At 37.7% G+C, this 22,168-nt stretch overlaps 1 protein-coding gene across 5 annotated transcripts in view; it reads right to left on the bottom strand.

The window, feature by feature from the left end:
- The window catches only part of LOC119253428 (amine sulfotransferase-like), a 33,218-nt gene that overhangs the window by 3,395 nt on the left and 7,655 nt on the right, over nucleotides 1-22,168 (bottom strand). For 3 of the 5 annotated variants that reach the window (XM_054699123.1, XM_054699125.1, XM_054699126.1), the window contains exons 2-9: nucleotides 21,055-21,240; nucleotides 19,487-19,659; nucleotides 19,155-19,225; nucleotides 15,542-15,694; nucleotides 13,215-13,366; nucleotides 12,164-12,372; nucleotides 4,195-4,321; nucleotides 2,978-3,072 (exon numbers count right to left, since the gene is read on the bottom strand). In XM_054699123.1, coding sequence (XP_054555098.1) covers nucleotides 2,978-3,072; nucleotides 4,195-4,321; nucleotides 12,164-12,372; nucleotides 13,215-13,356 — 573 coding nt within the window. In that variant the 5' untranslated portion in view covers nucleotides 13,357-13,366; nucleotides 15,542-15,694; nucleotides 19,155-19,225; nucleotides 19,487-19,659; nucleotides 21,055-21,240. Of the gene's footprint in view, nucleotides 1-2,977; nucleotides 3,073-4,194; nucleotides 4,322-12,163; nucleotides 12,373-13,214; nucleotides 13,367-15,541; nucleotides 15,695-19,149; nucleotides 19,226-19,486; nucleotides 19,660-21,054; nucleotides 21,241-22,168 lie in introns of all 5 variants that reach the window. The other 2 variants (XM_054699124.1, XM_037520962.2) reach the window with 2 other exon arrangements.

The following is a 22,168-nucleotide window of genomic DNA, read 5'->3' as shown; positions in this document are numbered from 1 at the left end:
GTTATGATATTTTAGCACAATAAATGCATGGAGGTGTTGAAAAGTGGAGACAAACTCACCAGGTGCAATGAGAGCTCAAAGAAAAGGGACATTAATAGTATCTTGTAGCAGTGAGAGCAATTTTCAAGAAGAAAAACGATTTCTTCCTATTCAGAAGGAAGGTAAGAAATGTTTCTGGGAAAACATAAGAATTCCCTCCTCAGGGTTAAATTCCAAACAACAGTAACTTGAAATGCTGTCCATAGTCAATGAAAACTGGAAGTCAGTGTGCCTGGTACTTGAGAGTCACAAAGAAAATACCTGGAGAGGCAGGTTGAATACAAAAGGGCTTTGTCTGGCTTGCCAACTATGTTAGTACTTACCCTGTAGGTGATACTAGCCCATTGAGGAGTTTGTGATTGGGAAGTAAAATCATGACCCCAGTTATCAAATTAATTCTAGAAATAATTTTACATTGAATAGTGATCATACACTCATTGTATTTAAGAACACGAACACATATACTCAAAAGCTATTAGATACTAAGAGAAAAGATATAGAAGTATAGGGACCCCTTGGTGGTGCAAGGGGTTGAGCACAGCACTGTGAAGCTATCCCTAGCCTGTCAGCACGAGCTCAATCCCAGGCTGGACAGGGAGCTACCCACATGGCTCAGCAGACCTCTCCTGTCTTGCCTGCTGCCCACCTTAGCAGCGTACTTTGGTCAATCTGCCTGTTCTGTTCCCCACTCTGTCTCTGGTGTTCCCCACTCTGTCTCTGTTCCCCACTCTGTCTCACTCCCACACCTCTGGCCTGTACCCCAGCTCTTGTATGCATAAATAAATAAATCTTTAAGAAAATTCCTAAGATATTTTCAAATTAACACACATGCAGAAAAGGCATGAAACAAGTATGCAGTATATTCAATTATGAAGTGAATGAACACTCATGATGTCAACATAGACATCAAAGTGAACATTGCCGGTACTCTGAAGCCCTACACATGCCTTTCCCAGTATTAAACCTTGCTCTCCCCTCCAAATCATCACTACTGTATTTGTATTGCATTTATTCCCTAATCCACTCCAGTTTGGCTTACTACGCTAGATACTGTCAGTAGATTTAATGGACAAAGTTTCAGTTATACTGTATATAAAGAGAATACCCAAATTGAAAGTATTTATATACATATACACATATATATATGTTTACAAATATACATAAATATATGTAAATAAATATATACATATGTGTATCTGTATATATTTAATGAACTCCAAATATGTATGCTATATACATATGTATATACATACACACATACATATGTACACATATGTGTATATATACATATACATATATAGCATACATTTCCACATATCTTCAATTGGATGCTTCTAAACATATTAAACTCCATATATCAAAACCTATCTCATTATTGTCTCACTCTGTTTCAGTGTTCCCTAAACACCGTCATGAAAGATACCTTTTTATGGAGAGGTATATGAAGAGAAACACAGAAATCATCCTGACACCTCTCTCTTTTTCATTTTTCCGATAGGTAATCCCCTTCCTTTTTGCCTCATAAACATATGAAAAACCATGTATTCTTGCCGACCCAATGACACCGTCCTTGTTCAAAATACCGTGATTTTCGCTGGTCTGCCTCTGCCTTGCCATATTAACTTTTGAACTCACTAAAGGCAATGATATTCTCAAAGGACTACTTCTGTCACATTGCTCTCCTCATAACTCATAAAATGTTTATAATTAAGGAAATTTCTATTTTTTAAAGACATATTTTTGCATGCAAGAATGAGGGTACAGGCCAGAGGTACAGGGCGTGAGAGGATTCACCAGAGTGGGGAACAGAACAGGCAGACTAACTGAAATACACAGCTGAGGGGAGCAGTGGGCAAGACAGGAGAGGTCTGCTGAGCCATGTTGGTAGCTCCCTGGCTGGCAGGGATCGAACTCATGGTACAGAGGCTGGGGACAGCTTCACAGAGCTGTGCTTAACCCCTTGAACCACCTGGGGAGGCCCAAAAATCTCTATATTAACATAATCTGCAGACTTGCACAGTGTGGCTCATTTCAATCTTAATCTTTCCTCACTTCTACCATGCTCTTTACCATTTGCCCTTAGCTTTCCTAATGGGTGATGCCCTTCACTGTTAGAGGGATTTGCATTCTTTCCTTGACTTACAATTTGCTTTCACCTCATTTACATTTGTTTACTCATATATATTATTTGGCAATTTTCATGTAGCATTTTTTCAGAAATTTGCCTATCACTTTTGACAGAGCAGATCCTCTTATTCTATCTATCTAGATATCATAGTTGCAAAATTTACACAATTAAAATATTTCCTAGTTATATAGATTTGCTTGTAATACCTGTCTTCCCTGTGTGATTTAAGCTCTATGGTATGGGATTCAATGACTTTTTTCTCATGATTAGTCCCAATCATATGAGGTTTTCAAGATTTTCCATGAGTAAATTATGTACTGCAAATCAACATATCAATCTGAGAGAGTACAACAGTGAAGTCTAAATATTTGCTGTATACAGTTTGCTAACACACTTTTGACTGGATGTGAACATGTAATCATTATGTGATTTCACCTGAAATCTGTGTTCAAGACTCTCTTTAATACTCAGGAAGAATTGGGTTCACAGTGCACACAATTTTCTTATACTGGTGGCCGTGTCACCCAAGCTCCATGTCATCCCTTTTCTTATAAGCTACAGCCATCTTAGACATTTGAGTTTGTCTTCATTGCTCCAGATGGTTGTTTAAGGATGAATCACAAAACATGACTGTACAATGACAAGAGAGTCCTAAGGAAAAACAATGATTAAGGGATGGGCAAGAAATGAGAAACCCAAAATGAAGTTTTGATTAGGTATGAAAGTGAATAGGAGAATGTGGGTAATTGAAAGCAAGATAAGAAAGGGTTTCAAAGAAATACTGTATAGAAACAAACCTTCTCCTCTTACCTTCTTCATCTCCTCATACATCATGAAGAGAATATTGAAATCATGTCTGTGCTCATACCAGCCTCTGATGTGATCAAACCAAAGACTTCCTACCACTAGGAGGTTGGGAGGGGGAGTAATAACAAGGCAAATATGTTACAATTATTTAACAACAATCTATAATCTTTCTTTTCTCTCCTGGAAAAAGTGACCTCGTTAGCCATCTCTGCTGCCTTTTTAAAATGGTGTTTTAAGGGAACTATTGCACGATTTAAAGAGAAACCAGTTTTGAACTGTCTCTATGTCCATCAGAATGTGGCAATGCAAAATCAGAAGACAAAAGATCTAATGTTGTCATTTCTTTTCGGTAAGCCCATTCCTTTTCTTCACATATCTTTATTTCCCCCATTATTCTCTATTTTTTCTTTGTATTTTGTTTTAATTCTAGAGCTTACTTTTAGATAGTACTGTAAAATCAAGCTTTGAAAATTAAAGGCCAGAGCTTCCCTGGGGCGCAAGGGGTGAAGACACAACCTAGGAAGCTATCCACAGCCACTGCAGAATGAATTCCATCCTTGGCCAGGGAGCTACATTGCGCAGCAGACCTCTCCTGACTCACCTGCTGCTCCCCTAAGTCATGTATTTCAGTCAATCTGCCTGTTTTGTTCCCCACTCTGTCTCTAGTGAAACCTCTCACCCCCACACCTCTGGCCTATACTCCATTTCTTGCATAAATAAATCTTTAAAAAAAAGAAAATAAATATAAAAAAAGAAAATTAAAGGTCCATACTGAAAAATAATCACCTTAGTAATGTGTCACCTAAAATGTCTCTGGAGTTAAAATTTATCCTCCTCTGTGGTGGACACATCACAGCTTGCCATATAATGCCATCGCAGAAGACAAAATGTAAGCCCACCCTGGATATCTGCTGTTCTGGAAAACATGGACCTAATTTGGGATCTAAACTTTTGGCTAGATAGATGGCTGTTCATTCCCTTATGATCTGCTACAGCATGTCCTAAACAATATGTCTTTGTAACCTTGACATTGCAAAGTGGACCTGGTGAAAATCATAAGAGCAATGGGTGATACATGACATGACAAGCAGTAATATCATATGCATTCTGCCTTTTATCATTCCTTCTCCAGTGTCTGAGATATGTTTCCTAATTAGAGAATGTAACTAAATGGTTCCATTGTCTCATAAACATGTTGCTGACTGACTAAATTCAGTTACCTTTTCCATTAAGGAATTTTTCCATGAAGCACTCTATGTTTTCTGAGGGTTCAAATGCAGTCACCCAATTTGAAAAATGATAATATGAGATCAAAATATCTTTGGGGTTTCTGTAAATGTAAATAATCTACAGAAAAAAGCAAAGTTATTTCAGTAATTATTGATTACACAGTCAGGTTTTTTTTTTTTAACACATAATGATATTGTATTATATGAATGTATGATAACTTATATAACTATTCACAATCTACTCTATGCAGTCTATTACTCATGGAAATTTTAGTGGTTCTCAAATTTTTGCCAGTACTAAGACTGTTGTAACAAAAAAATATATTCACATGATAATTCACAAAAGCGAGCATAGTGTTCAAATTCCTAGTACTTAAAAATTTATTTGTAAGGCTATTGACTATTGAACATTATCTTTCATATAGACAGTTCCAATTTACCATACGTAGGCATTCAGTGATATTATAGAAACAGTCAACGAGGCAAAGGGATTAATAAATAAGGGAAAAACCACTCACACCTGATATTGGAAGAGATAATTGTCCACATAGAAGAAAACTGAAAATGTATTTCTACCTCACACCATACATACAAATAATTAACAAGAGGATTTAAATATGAAAGGTACACCTTGATTTAAAAAATTCAAAGGATATATTTTCAGTCATATTTTTGTGAAGAAATATGTAAATAAGAATTTATATAAAATAATAGTTGATCAATAGGGTTACATTCAATTAAAAAGGATGTTCCTAATCGAAATAAACCATAAGGTTACAGAGAAACAACAAAATTTTACAGAAGGAGCACCTATGACCAATAATTAATGACCCAAATACACATGAAACTAATCATAAATAAATCCAATAAGAATTTATGCAAAGGTACAATATTTCAATGAATAAAAAATAATTATTGGCAAAAAAGTATCAACAATTGCTTAATCTCATTAATTACTAGAGAACATAAATTAAGATCAGTTTGAGATATCATTCTCTAATGACCAGATTGATAAAAATTAAAGTCTGACAGGAGAAATTATTAAAAGACAACCAACAAAGGCATCAGGAGCAACGTGGCGGCGAAGAAACGCTGCAGAAAGTTCTCCTGTAAAAACAGGTAACAGGGCGGAAAAGCGGCAGGTCCCTGAGAGCCGGACCCGCAAGAGGATGGGGCGAGGAGGGCAACCTGCCCGAAGAGGAAAGTGGCGACAGGAGAGGACGAAAAGAGGAAAGCTCAGAACCTGCTGTCTTCCCGGACCCCCAAAGCCGGCGCCCTGACGACAGAAAGGAGGAAAAAATAACAATAAAAACAAATACAAAACACAAGCAGAAACCGGAGCTCCAGCGGGACAGCGAGGGGAAAGGAACGGCTGCGGGCACCGCACCCCGCGACGGGAACCCACGGAGGTGAGCGAAGGGCTCTGGGGCATTGCGGGGAGATGAGGCCTGGGGCCGGGGGAGACCCGCAAACAGCCCAGGGCCACCTAGAAAAGCCCTCGCGAGGGAGGCTGCCCAGGTCCCCGCCCCGGTGACCAGGATCGAGGGGAGCTTCGCGTAAAGGGTTTTCAGGCTTTTCTGCCCCATTAGATTGCCCTGCCTGACGGGGCGCCTGCATGTTGTGACGTCCTTGTAGCTGAGCTGGCTACTCTGCGGCCAGGACCGCGGCGTTGAGATACTGGCCAGAGAAGCAGAGGCAGGAGAGACGCGGGAGAGACGAGGGCAGAGAGAACCCAGGGGAGCCCAGAGCGGAGACTGGCAGGGGCTGGGCGGCCTGCTGGCCTCGGGCCCGCCCCACACCCCTGCGCCGTGCGCCTGCCTGGTTGCTGCACTGCACGTAAAAGCTCAAGAAAGCCTGAGAAAGCCACCAGGGCTCTGGACTCCCCTTTACCCCGTCTGCTCCATCATAGAAATCCTGCTCTGTGCCATCTGCCCCTACAGGGAGACATGCGGGGAGCAGTCACTGAGGCGAGTGACCCTCCCTGGGTGATCAAACCAGGCACCCGGGAAGGGAGCGGGGTGCAAAAGGCGCCATTTCTGTGGGCACTGAACGGGGCTACCGCCACGGCCTGGCTCTGAGGGCTTCAGAACTGAGAAACGGGGCACGAAATTCAGGGCGTGGGAGCCCCACGATGCTGGGGCACAGGGCAGACACCGCACTCCCATGCCACTGGGGCACAGCATGCCACTCTGTTCCCTGGAGACCCACGGGGAGAAGCACGGTTCTAGAAGGATATTAGGAAAGAGCTCTGGTCCCTGGTGATCAGAACAAAATCACCAATTTCCTGATTACTGGAAGCCAGGGATTCCAAAACCACCCTCAGGCTATCAGAGGGGGTGGGCCACGCAAATGGGGGTGACACTGGGAAAAGGCGCTGAGCAAGACCCCATTCTGGAGCTGAGAGCCGGGCACCGCATCAGGGGCCTGGGACGCACCCTAAGAGTGGGCACCGCACAGGGTGACAGCCAGTGTTGTGCATCTGAGAGCCCCGAAATTGAGAACTAGAGCGCAGAATCCAGGGTGCGGGATCACAGCTGCGGGCTCAGCACCGGGTGAACTTGGGAGGGACACAGACCCAGCATGAGCAATAGCGCCTGTGTTGAGGTGCTCCCCTCCCCTCTCCCTTTCTCAGAGAACTATTGGGGGAAAAAAGCCAAGGCCAGCAAGTACAGGTCTCTGGCGCCTCCTAGTGACCAGAACGAAATTACCACCTAGCGGATTCCCTGCTGGAACTGAGGAAATCCAGAGGGAGGGAACTGTAAGAGACAGTGCCCAGCAACATAGCCACAGCATAACAGAGATTTGGCGTAACAGTGCTGGAGTGGGTCTGGTAAACAGTTTCCGACACCCCTGAAGGAGCTCTCCAAAGAGATGCCCACCAACACCAGTGGCACAATGTCCAAACACATAGAACTAATAAGAAAACAAAGAGCGGGGACAAGGAAAAATATAAATAACCAAGCAAGCCCGCAGGGGAAAAACACAGGACAAAAAGGAAAACAATCACCAGAGCTCAACACTGACATGGAAGAACTTCTCGGCCTGTCAGAGAATTAATGACCATCATGATTAAAAAGGAGAAAGAAAGTGAAAATGAAAAAAATGATTTTAGACATTGAACTTAAGAATGAAATTGAGACCTTAAGAAAGGAAAGAAAAGAAATGCAGGAGATTAAAAGATTGCTGGAGGAGATAAAGAACTCTGGGAAAAGCAATGAAAACAGAGCAAAATATATAGCAAAATAGGCGCACATCAAGAAAGAACTGAAAGAAACAACCTAATCTCACATCTCAAAGAGCTAGAAAAAGAACAACAAAAAGCCCTCAAGCCAGTAGAAGAAAGGAAATAAAAATCAAAGCAGAGATAAACTAAATGGAAATATAAAAAAAAATCCAAAAGATCAAGGAAACCAAAGGTTGGTTCTTTGAAAAAATAAACAAAATAGACAAACTTCTAGCCAGGCTCACAAAATAAAAATGGGAGAAAGCACATATAAATAGGATCATAAATGAAAGAAGAGAAATCACAACAGACTCAGTAGAAATTAAAGAAAAATCAGATATTACTATGAACACTTACATGCAAACAAATTCAACAATCTAGAAGAGATGGCCAAATTCCTAGAATGATATAATCATCCAAAGCTGGATAAAGAAGAAATAGAGCACCTAAACAGGTCAATTACAAGCAGCAAAATTGAAGCAGTAATCAAAACACCCCCCCCCCCAAAAAAAAAAAAGCCCAGGTCCAGAGGGCTTGATAAATGAATTCTACTAAATGTTCAGCAATGAATTAGTGCCTATCCTATACAAACTCTTTCAAAAAATTGAAAAAGAAGGATACTACCAAATATGTTCTACAAAGCTAACATTACACTAATACCAAACCCAAACAAAGACAACACAAAAAAAGAAAATTACAGGCCAATCTCCCTAATGAACACTGATGCAAAAATCCTCAACAAAATCTAACAATGCATCAAAGGGATAATACACCACGATCAAGTGGGATTCATGCCAGGGGCACAAGGATGTTTCAATATAAGAAAACTGATCACTGTAATCCAGCACATTAACAAAAAGAAAAATAAAAACCATATGATCATATCAATAGATGCTGAGAAAGCATTTGACAAAGTCCAACATCCATACATGATGAAGGCCCTTGTAATTCTCAGGATAAAAGGAACATACCTTAACATGATAAAACCCATATATTACAAACCCACTGCCAATATTATTCTCAAAAGAGAAAAGCTGAAGAAAGATCAGGAACAAAACAAGGATGTCCTCTCTCACCACTGCTCTTCAGTATAATACTGGGGGTCCTAGCCAAAAGCAATAAGACAAGAGAAAGGCATACAAGGAATCCAAATAGGGAAAGAAGAAGTAAAATTATCACTATTTGCAGACAATATGATAATATACATAGAGAACCCCAAAAACTCCGCAGAAAAACGACTCAAAATAATCAGCCAGTTCAGGAAAGTAGCGGGATACAAAATCAACACACAAATATCAGTAGACTTCCTACACCCAGTCCATCTATCTGAAGTAGAAGATATCAAGAAAACTATCCCTTTTATAATTGAAACAAAAAAAAAATCAAATACTTGGGAATAAACCTAACAAAAGAGGTGAAGGTCCTATAGGAAGAAAATTATAAAACACTGTTAAAAGAAATGGAAGAAGACACAAAGAAATGGAAAGACATCCCTTGCTCATGGATTGGACAAATTAACATTATTAAAATGGTCATCCTACCCAAAGCGATTTACAGATTCAATGCTATTCCAATAAAAATCTCAATGACATTCTTCAAAGAAATAGAACAAATACTGATGAAATTCAATGGAGCCACAAAAAACAGCGAATAGCCAAAGTACTACTGATGAAAACAAAGGAGAAAGGAGGTATCACACTTCCAAACTTCATGCTATACTACAAAGCCATGATAATTAAAACAATATGGTATTGGAACAAAAATAGACACACAGAACAAAAATAGACACACAGACACAGACCAAATAGAGAGCCCAGAAATAAAGCCACACTTATATGGACAAGTAATCTTTGACAAAGGAGCAAAGAATATGCAATGGAACTTTGACAGTTTGTTCCATAAATGGTGCTGGGAAAACTGGACCACCACCTCTCACCATGCACAAAAGTTAACTCAAAATGGATAAAGAAACTGGACACAAGACTGAAACCATAAAATATATAAAGGAAATATAGGTGAAACACTACAAGACATACATCTCAGTAACATCTTTAAAGACTCATCACCCAGGGCCTCCCTGATGGAGCAGGGAGGGGGTTTAGTGCAGCGCTGTGAAGCTGTCCGCAGCCTCTACAGCATGTGTTCGATCCTGGCTGGCCAAGGAGATACCCACATGGTGCGACAGACCTCTCCTATCTCGCCCATTGCTCCCCTCAGCATTGCATTTCATCAGTCTGCCTGTTCTGTTTCCCACTCTGTCTCTGGTAAATCCTCTCACCACCCCCATCTCTGGCCTGTGCCCCAGCTCTTGCATGCATAAAAATAAATAAATTTAAAAAAAATGGAGCAAATATCAAAACTCTTCTGGCACTATATCCAAACAAATATTATATTATAATCCAGTAGTATTTATGCCAGAAATAGGATATTATTAAGTTAATTGTGATTTTTATTTTATTATATATGGGGGATGAGGACATATCATGTACCTGGTTGCAAAATTGGAATCTCATGATATTAGAGCTTTCTAAATTAAAAAAAAAAGTAATATGTCAAGTAAATGAACAGAAAAATATTTCTCTTCATTCTGTGGCCCCCCCAAAAAATGGAAAGAAAATGAAAATGAAAAAAAAAATGTAAATATCCTAAAAGTACTAGAGGTCAAAGACAAGAGACAATTTTTCATCAGTATTATTTTTGTAGTTTTCTTCAAATTTTAATTACTGCATTAGAAAAAACCAAATGCATACATTGGAAAGTAGTGGAAAATAAAATGCATTATTGTTTTAAAGTGAAGTGCATCCTGGATAGAACATAAAGGGAAAATTAATACATCTCATTAAAAAAAAAAGTAGGGAATACAGCAATAACTAAATGGACAAGATAAAAAAAATTTAAACTGTTTCTAATGTTAACAGCTATAAAAAATAAAAATACTGAAATGCAGAAAAAGAAGGTAATATACATACAAAGGACAACATAGTATATTTGGTGAACATCCAAGGAGACTTAAACACAATTACAGAATGAGGTTGGATGCTAATATTGCAATACAAATGGTTGTCCCAGAATTAAACACACACACACACATTCAATTCCAAAAAACATTAAAAAAATTGGAAGAAATAACACATTAAAATGTAAAATTAATAATGTTCAATCTTACCTGCTATAATATTTCCAACAAGAAAATAATTGCCATGCATTAAACAGATCTATCAATATTTGGATAAAAAATAAAACCAAGTAAAATCAAAGAAAAAGTAAAAGGCAGATTTTGAATGGTTCCACTATGAGGAATGTAAACAGAAAAAGATACACACACACAAAATAAAAAATTGAATTCAGCAAAACAAAAATATTGGTTACCATGGGATAGGGGGAAGGGTGGAGGAGGTAGGAGGGAGGCACATGGGACATGGGCACTGGTGGTTTGGTAAAGGGGAAAAAGGAAAATAAAATGCAAAATGAGAGGGAGGGACATTGGAAACTCAGTATAACAAAAAGACTTCAAAAGAGTAATGAAGGTAAATGCTTAAACAAAAAATATTATATCAATTAGCTAGTTACCCTGACAAATATCATGTAATAGACATATTTCACATCACATGCAGTCAGACAGAATTTGTAATTTCATATAAAAAAAAGCAAAAATATAAAGTATCTAGAAAAAACTGGAGAATATTAGTATAATCTTACTGGTGAAAAAATCTTTTACAGCAAGACACAGAGTTACAAGCAATAAAGGAAAGATAATAGACTAGCTTTAAGGGTTTGGAATTATAAGTATAAATAAGTGAGTATAAATGAATTTCATTAAAATGAAAAAGAATGAAATGAAAAGCAGGAGGAGGCACAATGGACTCTGCTGGAGGATTATGAGTGCTTTGGTGGTGGGTGTGGAGTGGTTATACCTTAGGTGTAAATATCTACCTCTAAATTATATGCAGGATTGATGCCTTTACATTAACAGAAATAACACAACTTATAAATTAAAGGCATTTAACAGTTTAACAAGGTAAATATTAAATGAGACAATATTTGCCTTGTATAATTTTTTTCAAAATCTGTAATTAAAAGCCAGGGAAAAATGTACAATGGACATAAAAGATATTCAAAGGCGAAGAAATACGCAAAATGATGGTCAAACTAATTAAAATCAGAATGGCTGCAAATTACTCAAGAAAGAGATTTTCTTTTACCTATCAAGGCAACAAAGAAAAAATCCAGTCATTGGTGTTGATTAGGAGAATAAATGCATCTTGATATGCTGTTTGATGAAGTATAAGTTGATCATACAATACATATAGGTAATAATGAAAATCACTTAAGAATTTGAATACTTACCTGTAAACTCTGCTTTCAGGGAAACATTGTCACCAGAAGAAACATGTACAGAGACTTACAACAATGCTTACTGTAATGTCACATATACATTCGCTGCAAACTGCCTATCTAGAAAATGCCTGAAATACCTATGATCATAGAAGAAATTCTTAGTAAGCCATTGAAAAGATAGGGTTTTATGAGCTGAAGTTAAAGAATTTGTCCTTAGATATTTTATCATTACACTGCAAACAATGTGTGTGGTGATCCAATTTATGTCTCTACTTATAATTGCATATTTTTGAAAAGAACACAATATCATATAAATATAATAATCACATTTGAAAGACTTCATGAGCACAGATGGAGACTATTGAAGAAGATATTTTTGTGAGTCATTTTGATACTTACTTTAGCTTTTTTGTTCTTGAGACCTTTTGGCACTAAGTGATAAGGCAAGTGGGTACAAAAGATCCTAGGGGAGGGTCTTTTGGAAAAGTCAGTCTTCTGTAAATTGTATTCAATGTAGGGGGCTCTGATATTTACATTTATACTTTCAGTTCTATTACGATGGTTCTCAAAATAAATCAAGCTTAGTATTTGCTGAGTCCAGATAGTACCTATTAAGAAAAATAATCTTATGTGAACCCTGAATTAATTTTAAATGATTCATGCCCATAGTAATGTTACTCTTCTCAAAAACATTTGGGTTATTCATTTTTTTCAACCACTCTAATGATTTTATAAAATTGATTGTATGTTATATTAACATACACTAAAAAGATATAATCAAGATCTCCTAGCTCCGGGCCTTCCTGGTGGGGCAAGGGGTTAAGACTCAACCTATGAAGCTGTCCACAGCCACTGCAGCATGAGTTTGATCCCCGCCCAGCCAAGGAGCAGCCCACCTGGCACAGCAGACCTCTCCTGACTCACCCACTGCTCCCCTCAGCAGCGTATTTCGTCCACCTGCCTGTTCTGCTCCCCACTCTGTCTTTGGTGCATCCTCTTACCCTCCCAAGCATCTGGCCTATACCCTGGTTCTTATATAAATAAATAAATAAATCTTTAAAAAAAGAAAAAGATCTCCTAACTCCTCTATCTATTTGAAAAGATGTTGTTGTTCAGATTCTATAATAGTGACTCACATTAATTTTTCAGTTCCCTCTCTCATGCATGTATTTTGTGCAATCTTCCTATTTATACTGTTCTGTGATTTCCTGTGTTTCTCTGTACCTAATCTCTTTCCCAAGAGCTTTATCTTTTCAAAATATAAATTAAAGAGCTCAAAATCCCTTCACTCTATTTTTCTCATATTGTAACCTAGGTCTTCCCACACAATATTGAATGCACCAATTACATGAATGTAACATGACAATGTCTGGAGAATGCCTTTTGCACACATCTATTCCCAAACCAGAATGAAGGGAAATAACAAGGGCTCCCCAGCCCCCAAACTCACCAGACTTTGGATATGTAACTATGAAGACATCGTCATCTCTGACTTCAAAATCATCTAGGTTTTCTAGTAGTTCATGATCAAGATAAGAAGTTGAAAAATAAAAACCTTTAAATTTAAAGAGATACTTATCTGTGCTGTCCATAATGATTTGCCTACAAGAAAATAACAGATAAAACACTTTTCAGATACTTGGTGATTTATAATAAGGACTAGCACTTGCTGAGTATTCAACAAATGCCAAGCACCATTGACCTGTCAACTCATTTCCCAAACTAAACCCCTGGTTCCTATTAAGTCATTTAATCTTCAAAACCCAATATACTAGAGGTATTGTTGTTATCAGTATTCTATACATTAGGAAGCTAAGATACCAGAAAATAAAGATGATTTTTGTAAAATCCCATGAGTGAGGTTTTATCATGATCCAAAACATACAGATGAGGAAGGTAAGAAACAGGGAATTTCAGCAAATTGTTCAAGCTTTTAAAATCAGAAATCTGAAAAATATCCCAATGGAAAGTTAAAATAAAATTAGAAGCAAAAAGTCCCAAATAGGCCAGTTCAAAACAATTGACCAAGAAAAATTTGTTAGCTCTACTAAGGACTCTATTCCTGAAAGTGTAATCCATGAGTGAGTCCCAGAAGTCATTAGGTTAGAACTAGCATGTGTTTCAGTTAAGAATTCTTAAGATATTGCCGCGTACTCAAGAAACATTTAATACCTTTATGCTTGAACTCACCTCATCAATAGAGGGAGAGTGTGGAGTTATGCTTAAGAGCAGGAAAATCACTGGTATCAGAATCACCTAGTTTTCTGGGTATACATTAAGCCTCGTGATCCACTAAGAATCTGACTTTCTGAGGAATGTGGCCTCGAAATTGTGTGTTAGAAATCTCACTGTTCATCTAAGAAAATCAGGATGAAAATAGTAATAAACAATGCTTTGTTTTCCAGAGAGATTTTCTCAACACCTGAGAAGCCAGTGTGGGATGTAATTTGGCTCCCAGTTAAGACATGCAATTAAAGTCCCACTATCATACTAGAGGTTTCCTCACCAAACAATGAAATTCAAGCAGCTCATTTTTTGAGAATTGAGCATGGAACAGACTGGCTAGAAATAACAAAGACTGGTATAGAGACATAGATGGAGAGCTGTTTTGATAACAGAGTCACAAATTCTCCAGGAAAGAAAATAAATGAGAACTCATCTTTGGGACATGTTGAAATAAATTTACACTGTGTAACATTGACAAATGGAGCTTTCTATAATAGGAAATAAAGTTGAATGAAAAGCCAAAATGAAAGTGTTACTATCATCAATTCCTGTCCCCCACCCACACATTTTTACCCACACTCCCAAAAAACACCAAGTCTAGAAAATCTGAATCCTGAGAAAAGAAAGGACAGTCCCCACAAACACTGAATATCACCTCTTTCTTGCTATTTGTCTATTACGCCCAGTCACAGGAGAGAGAATTATGAGAGCTGCTGTGCCACAAGACAAGAGACAAGTGTAGGGGGTGAGGTGGATTCATGAAGCATCTTGGCTTTGACATGTCTTCTATTTCTTGCTTCTCATTGATCAATAGTAAAGAAAGTGATGAATAGAAAGAAAAGACATCATGTGTTTCCCTTTTAGTCTTGCACAGATGTTCAAGAAAAGGAAGAGAAACAGAAACTTGAAAAGAAAATTCAAACTTCCTCTGCATGCTGAAGAGAGGGTGAGACAGGAGAGGAGTGAGGCTGCCCTTCCACTACTTACTGTTGCAGATCCACAGATGAAGAAAATTCACTTCTGCTATAATTTTAGGAATGATAGGAATTGATGTGCTACTCAAATAAATACTCTCTGCAGAGTTTGTCTAGGCAATGAGGGGTGTTTCAGGGACTCAGCAAGCAGCCCTTTTTGGACAAATACATTGGGTAAGATTTTGTTGTTACTAGGAGAAAGAGATCAGATTACCCCAAAAGGTCAATAGTCTTGGGGAGAACTACAGGTTCTCAGTAAATGTAGGCTTATTACTTAACTTTGGTAACTGTACTACAAACACTGTATTCAAAGGTTGTAACAACCACTTCCTTGGATATAAAGCATGGGTCGTAAAATCTTTTAGACCTGTCTCAGGGGACTGATGTCTGTTCTTTGGGGCTTTATTTTTTGCATGTGGCTGCTAAGTTTGCCCACAGCATTATGAGAGAGTTTCCTTCCCACATGTGTAAAATTGGCTCCATTTTGACTCAGCTCACCAAAAACATGGAAGTGCCGACCCATACTATTTGATTACTACAACACTGTAATAAAGCTTGAAATCTGGAAGTATGATACCTTCAGTTTTTTCCTTTCTCCTTTCTTTGTTAGAGATAAAAGAGATCTCTTCATTTCCCTGAGGCAGATAGCCACCGTTTTGCTTTCTGATATTCTTGCTGGATTTATCACCACGTTTCAAGGACCAGATAAGATCATACAGGTCCAGAAGGCCTGGAAACAATACACATGTCTAACAATGGTACTATGGTTGTGCATAGTTACCTTTTAAATGACTTCTTTCAACACGTCTAACTGCACACAAACCTCGTGAGTTTTTTTTTTTTAAAGATTTATTTATTTACACAGGAACCAGGATACAGGGGGAACCAGACATGCAGGAGGGTGAAAGGATTCACCAGAGACAGAGTGGGGGACAGAAGAGGCAGACTGACTGAAATATGCTGCTGAGGGGAGAGCGGGCGCAACAGGGGAAGTCTGCCGCGCCATGCGGGTATCATCCTGGCTGGCTGGGATCGCACTGCACAGTCTGTAGACAGCTTCACTGCACTGTGCTTAATTGCCTATGCCACCAGGGAGACCCCCAAACCTCATGTTTTTGATGTTAAAACCCACTCATACCAATGAGCATTCTCACCGACACAAAAAGATAAAGGGATGGGAAGTTCAAATTCCGGGAATCTGGAATAATGGAAGAAAGGTGAGTGTAAGTTTCCCACCTGGGGAAAAAAAAAGGATATCATAAAGCCCTTCCTGCTTTGAGGTCTCATAACAACTCTCATGCTTTCTGAGACTGCCCGCTACCTTGTGTATTCTACTATCTCTCTTAAATAAACTGTCTCTTGCTTTATTATTGAAGCTACATGAAATGCTTTCCTTATTTCCTTACAGGTTTAGTCCCTGTAGTTTCCCCACCGCCACAGCACCTGTGATCCATCACCACAGTCCCTTGTGTCTTCCCTCCCCTGTTTTGAGACCTCTGCATCCCCCTCCACTGCTATATATCAGATCCATGGTCATTTTGCAAGTTTTGTCTTTTTCCTGACCCTTTGTTTTTTCTATATTCCACATATAAATGAAACCATCTGATATTTATCTTTTTCCTTCTGACTTATTCATCTCGGCATAATCCTTTCAGCTCCATCCATGTTGCTGCAGATGGCATGAGTTTATCTTTTTTGATTGCTGAGTAGCATTCCATTGTGTATAAACACCACGAATTCTTGACCAAGAATTCTATTTGGGGGCATTTAGGTTGTTTCTGTAAGTTGGCTGTTGTAAATACTGCTGCAACAAAAGTAGGCTTGCAGCTTTCCTTTTTCAAATTAGTGTATTTTGTGTCTTTAGGTAGATTCCTAGTAGTGGAATCATTAGATCATATAGTAGATCAAATTTTTAGTGTTTTGAGGAACCTCCACACAGCTTTCCATACTGTCAGGACCACCTTGCATTCCCACTAGCAGTGTAAGTTCCTTTTTTCAGCACATCCTCATTAGCATCTGTTGTTTCTGGCTTTTTTTAATATGAGCCATTCTCAGCAGCATGAGGTGGTATCTCATTGTGTTTTTCATTTGCACGAAATGCTTTTCTTCTAAGATGAATGGATGAAATAATATGATATATGCACACAATGGAATATTGTTCAGCCATTAGAAAGAATAAAATCTTTAAAACTGGCAACAACTTTGACAGATCTCAAGGGAGCAATAAAGCAAGAGAAAGGAATGAAATGAATACAAATTAAAGAGGAAAAAGTAAACCTATCACTCTTTACAGAAGATGGGATCATATGCACAACAACTCCCATGACTCTGGTAAAAACAAAACAAAACTTGGAAACCATCAATCACTAAAGTGACAGGCTCAAAATCAATATATAGTGTCTTTTGTGTTTCTATGTACAAACAACAAAATAGAAGAGGAGAAAGAGATCAAGAAAGCCGCCAATGGTAACATCAAAAAGTATTAAATGTCTAGGAATAAACTAACAAAGTACATGAGAGATCTATTCAGTGAAAATTATAAGATATTGCTAAAAAGAATCCAGAAGGAGAGTAAGGAAGTAGAAAGATATTCCACACTCATATTGGAGGAAATAATATTGTTAAAATGTTCATCTTACTCAAAGTAACATAGAGATACAATGAAATTGTTAATCAAAATTTCAATGGAATTCTTCAAGGATTAGAGCAAATAATACTAAAATTTATACAGAATGACAAATGGGTAAGTAAGAGACTAAGACACTTAATTTTTTTTTAAAAAAGATTCATTTATACATATAAGAGCTGGGGTACAGGCCAGAGGTGTGGGGGGTGAGAGGATTCACCAGAGACAGAATGGGGAACAGAACAGACAGACTGACTGAAATACACTGCTGAGGGGAGCAGCAGGCGAGTCAGGAGAGGTCTGCTGCGCCATGTGGATTGCTCCCTGGCCGGGGATCAAACTAGCGCTGCAGTGGTTGCCAATAGCTTCATAGATTGTGTCTTAACTCCTTGCTCCACCAGGAAGGCCCAACACTAAGCAATCTTGACCAAAAAGTAGAGGAATAGAAGTTTCACAATCCCAAAGTTCAATCAAACTAGAAGCTATAGGAATCTACACAATGTGGTAGTGGATTAAAAGATAAACATATGAAAAAATGGAATAGAATTGAGAGCCAGAAATAAGCCCACATTTTTGTGGAATTAAATTTAAGACATAAGAGCCAAGTGTATACTAGAGAAAGGAAAATCTGTTCAATAGTTAGTGTTGCTAAAATCAGTCACTCGCCTCTCTACCATACATAAAAATTAACTCAAAATGGCCTAAAATCACATCCAGCACTGTAAAACAATGCTACCTCAATTAAAAGACAATAAGTAGCTTTTACAGATTGATAAGCCTTCGATTTCAAGACTACAGTTGATCCTGTCATGTCCTCCAGTCTGGCCCAATAACTAAAAAAATAACTGAAACAAAAAAGCAAAATATTCCATAACAATATTCCAAAACAATCAGAGGAATGATCTATTGTTCACAAACCATATATGGCAAATGATGTAAAAGCCTCTACATTAATATTTATTAATTACTGGGGTTTCTCAGTAATGATAGTCAAGGGCTAAAGTATTTAATTAGATATATTTTCTTCTGAAAGAGGTTTCTGAGGAATTTTTTTGCTGAATTTAGAATTCTATCATATACTTATATCTCAGAAGACCATGAGGGAAAATACCTACCCTAGGAAAATCTTGTAGAAACTTTCATTCTACTCTCTGTCATGTAAGGATTCCAGTCTCCCTAAACCTGGTTAAAAAAAAATAAAAGAGGGGCCTCCCCTGGTGGCACAATGGTTGAGCGCTGGGCTGGGAAGCTGCCCCCAGCCTCTGCAGTGCCAGTTCGATCTCCGGCCACTTGGCAAGGGTCCCACATGGCGCAGACGTCTCCTGCCGCCTGCTGCTCCCCTCAGCAGTGCATTTCGTCAGTCTGCCTGTTCTGCTCTCCACTCTGGTTCTGGTGAATTATCTCACCCTCCCGCACTTCTGACTGTACCCAGTGCTTGTATAAATAAATAAATAAATCTTTAAAAAAAATTGCAAATTGTTTCAGAAATTTTAAGAGCACAAGGATGGTAGTGGGGGAACATGAAGGTTTTGAGTAGGGAGAAACATTATTTTTTATACTTTACTTCCGTTTTCACAAACTTCCCAGTTATTCTTCCACAAGCTTCCAATTCATACTCTCTTAATTTGGGGGCACCTAATAAAAAAAAAAATAAACAGTTGGAATAAACAGAAATACTGAACAAACTGAAAAAAAAAAAACCCCACAAAATCTTAGTGTAGGAGGAGTAAAGTGAATGCAAATCACATTCAGACAGAGGCCAGTAAAGACAGAAGCATTTATATATCTGCAAATGAAACAAACATATGGCAGTATGCTTCACTTTAACAAAGAAATTGCTGCGTCATCCCCCCTCCACGTAACCACTCTCTTTCTAAAGTCATAGATTAATTTTACCTGTTTTTGAATTGAATGTGATGTCATACAGTAAGATTTGCCATTTTCCCCAGAGTATTGTTTCTGAGATTCATAGAATATGTCCATAAAAGTTCTCTGTTGCACATATGCTTAAGAAGTTTTTCTCCATTTTAGGAGCTACCATGCAATCCAGCAATTCCACTACTAGGGATCTACCCAAAGGACACAAAAACATTGATTCAAAAGAGCACCTGTACACCTATGTTTATTGCAGCACTATTTACAATAGGTAAAAACTGGAAACAACCCAAATGCCCAAAAATAGATGACTGGATCAAGAAGATCCAGTATTTATACACAATGGAATATTATTATTCCATTATTCCATTATACACAATGGAATATTATTCAGCAATCAAAAAGATAAACTCATGCCATTCTCAGCAACATGGATGGAGCTAGAAGGAATTATGCTCAGTGAAATAAGCCAGAAAGAAAAAGAAAAATATCAAATGGTTTCACTTATAGCAGGAATATAGGGGAACCAAATAAGACATCAGTGTTAAAAAATAATAACAGTACAAAACACAGCAAAGCAAAAACAGGCAATTATAAACCAGAGACATGCTGCAGGGTAGGAGGAGGGAGAGGAGGGAGGAAGAAGCACAGGAGACTGTGGTGATGGTGCACGGGTGCCTTGGGGAAGGAAATTCTATGAGGACTCAATCTGAGGGGGTGGGGGGGAAGCAAACATTGTTTAAAAATTTTAAAAAATGATAAATGTTAAACTAAAAAAAGATTATACAGAAAAATAAAACTAGCAGGTTTGTAAAAAAAAAAGTTTTTCTCCGTTTTAGAATTATACAAGAGATTTGCTTATATTTTTCAGGTTTAGAAAATGATTTTAGTTAGTTATTTTATTATTAAGTATCACTTAGAATTAGTTTAAAAGTAATGGTATGGATAAATCATTTATTCATGCAGATAATTAAGGTAGTGACCTAGCTAAATGATTTTGTTTTGGTCCTTTGATCTTTAATGCAAACTTGTGATCCTGTCAACTACTAAAGAGTTACATGTGTGTACACATGCATTTTTTATTTTATTTTGACAATTCACATTGATTCTAAATGAAAAAAAATGTTAACTATAGAAACAAAATAATTTTAATGTCAATTTGATTGTTCCTAAATTTTACTGTGCAGATAATGAAAAAATACACAGAAAAGAAAACCCAAGACATATACAAACCATGTAGAATGATTTCTTTTTTCCCTTTTATTGCAGGTTACCAATGCAGACTATCCACAAATAATTTTAAATTTTGAAATTTCTCTTTTTCAATGTTCATCAAATTCATCCCATCTCCTTTAATCAAATTTTTAACACCGATCATATATAATTAATATTGCGATAGAAGCACAAATGAATCTGTATGTTAAAATATGTTCTGTATTAGTTGATTGGATAAACTTCTTATGTTCATTTTGTTCCCAATTTAGGATATGTACTGCTGAGGTCAGCACTAAATGTCTGTTGTTTTAAGCTGCTATATTTTGAGGTAAACAAAGTATGAATACACAGGCAGAATGAAATAAGTGCTTTACCATTTCCAGGCCACCTCTGATAATCCCACAGTGCAAATCACAGTAGCACAGAGAAGATCGCCCAGCAGGGAGCTCTTGCACAAACTCTATCAGAGGGTTCTTGTCTAGAATCAGGGAAAATTCATTTCTGCTGGAATTGTTACAGGCCACAGTTGGTGTAATTCCCAAGTACATCTTGAAAGCAACCTAATAAAGAGGGAAAAATTACTAAAACTTGGTATAAAACAAACATCTCTTAGCAAGGTATCCAAATACCCTGTTCCAGACCATATATCACAATGGTTAAGCAGGTAGCATTTGTCAAGAAGTTTGGGTTCACACTCAGCTTTGAAATTGACTGGCCCTGTAACTTTTTGCAAGTTTTAAACTTTATAAATTCTATTTGGACCAGCTGAAGGGACTGGTTTTCTCTGGAAAAATGATTTATGAAACACAGCATTAAGATAGTTCTTCCAAAACACTTTTTCAAAAGTAAATATCTTTCATGTGATTAAGAAATTAAAATACTAGTAATCATCAATATACTAGAATGATAGTTGTTATATGGGACCCGCAAATGGTAAGATCCTGAATTAGAAGGGACTCAGGACACAACAGCCCCAAAAGGGTGGTGACGGAACAGAGGATGGCATGGGAAGATTAGATGTGAAAGGAGTCATGTGGCCAAGGATGACAAGTCTGTGAGGAGCAAGGGCTAATGGTGGGAAGTACATATATGAATCAAGGTAACTTCTGAAAAAACTGTTGGTTAACGGGCTTGAAGAATTTTACCAACTAGTGATGGAGGAAATCTAGAATTACATTTTTTCATACTCCCAATACAGCACATTAGTAAACTGGGATGAATAAAAGTAAAATGACAAGGCATGGCTCTACTGTAACTTAGTTTCTTGGCTCTTTAGTACAAGGTATTTGCTTCTTACACAATAAATTGGCCTGGAATTTGAAGTATATTAATGAATATCATCAATCTGATATTTTGACTTCTTTCAAGTCCCTTAATTAAATTTTAAAAGTTGAAGATAGCATAAGCGAGAAATGGAAACAATTTCTTTAAAGTATTTATAAGTATAAAAGATCCATCAATCATTTACTTATTCACTCAATAGGTACT

Source organism: Talpa occidentalis, unplaced genomic scaffold (assembly GCF_014898055.3).
Source record: "Talpa occidentalis isolate TD23 unplaced genomic scaffold, MPIMG_talOcc4v2.1 talOcc4.2, whole genome shotgun sequence".
NCBI classification, from domain to species: domain Eukaryota; kingdom Metazoa; phylum Chordata; class Mammalia; order Eulipotyphla; family Talpidae; genus Talpa; species Talpa occidentalis.
The sequence above is the reverse complement of the archived record's forward strand: the minus strand, read 5'-3'. Positions and strand labels throughout refer to the sequence as shown.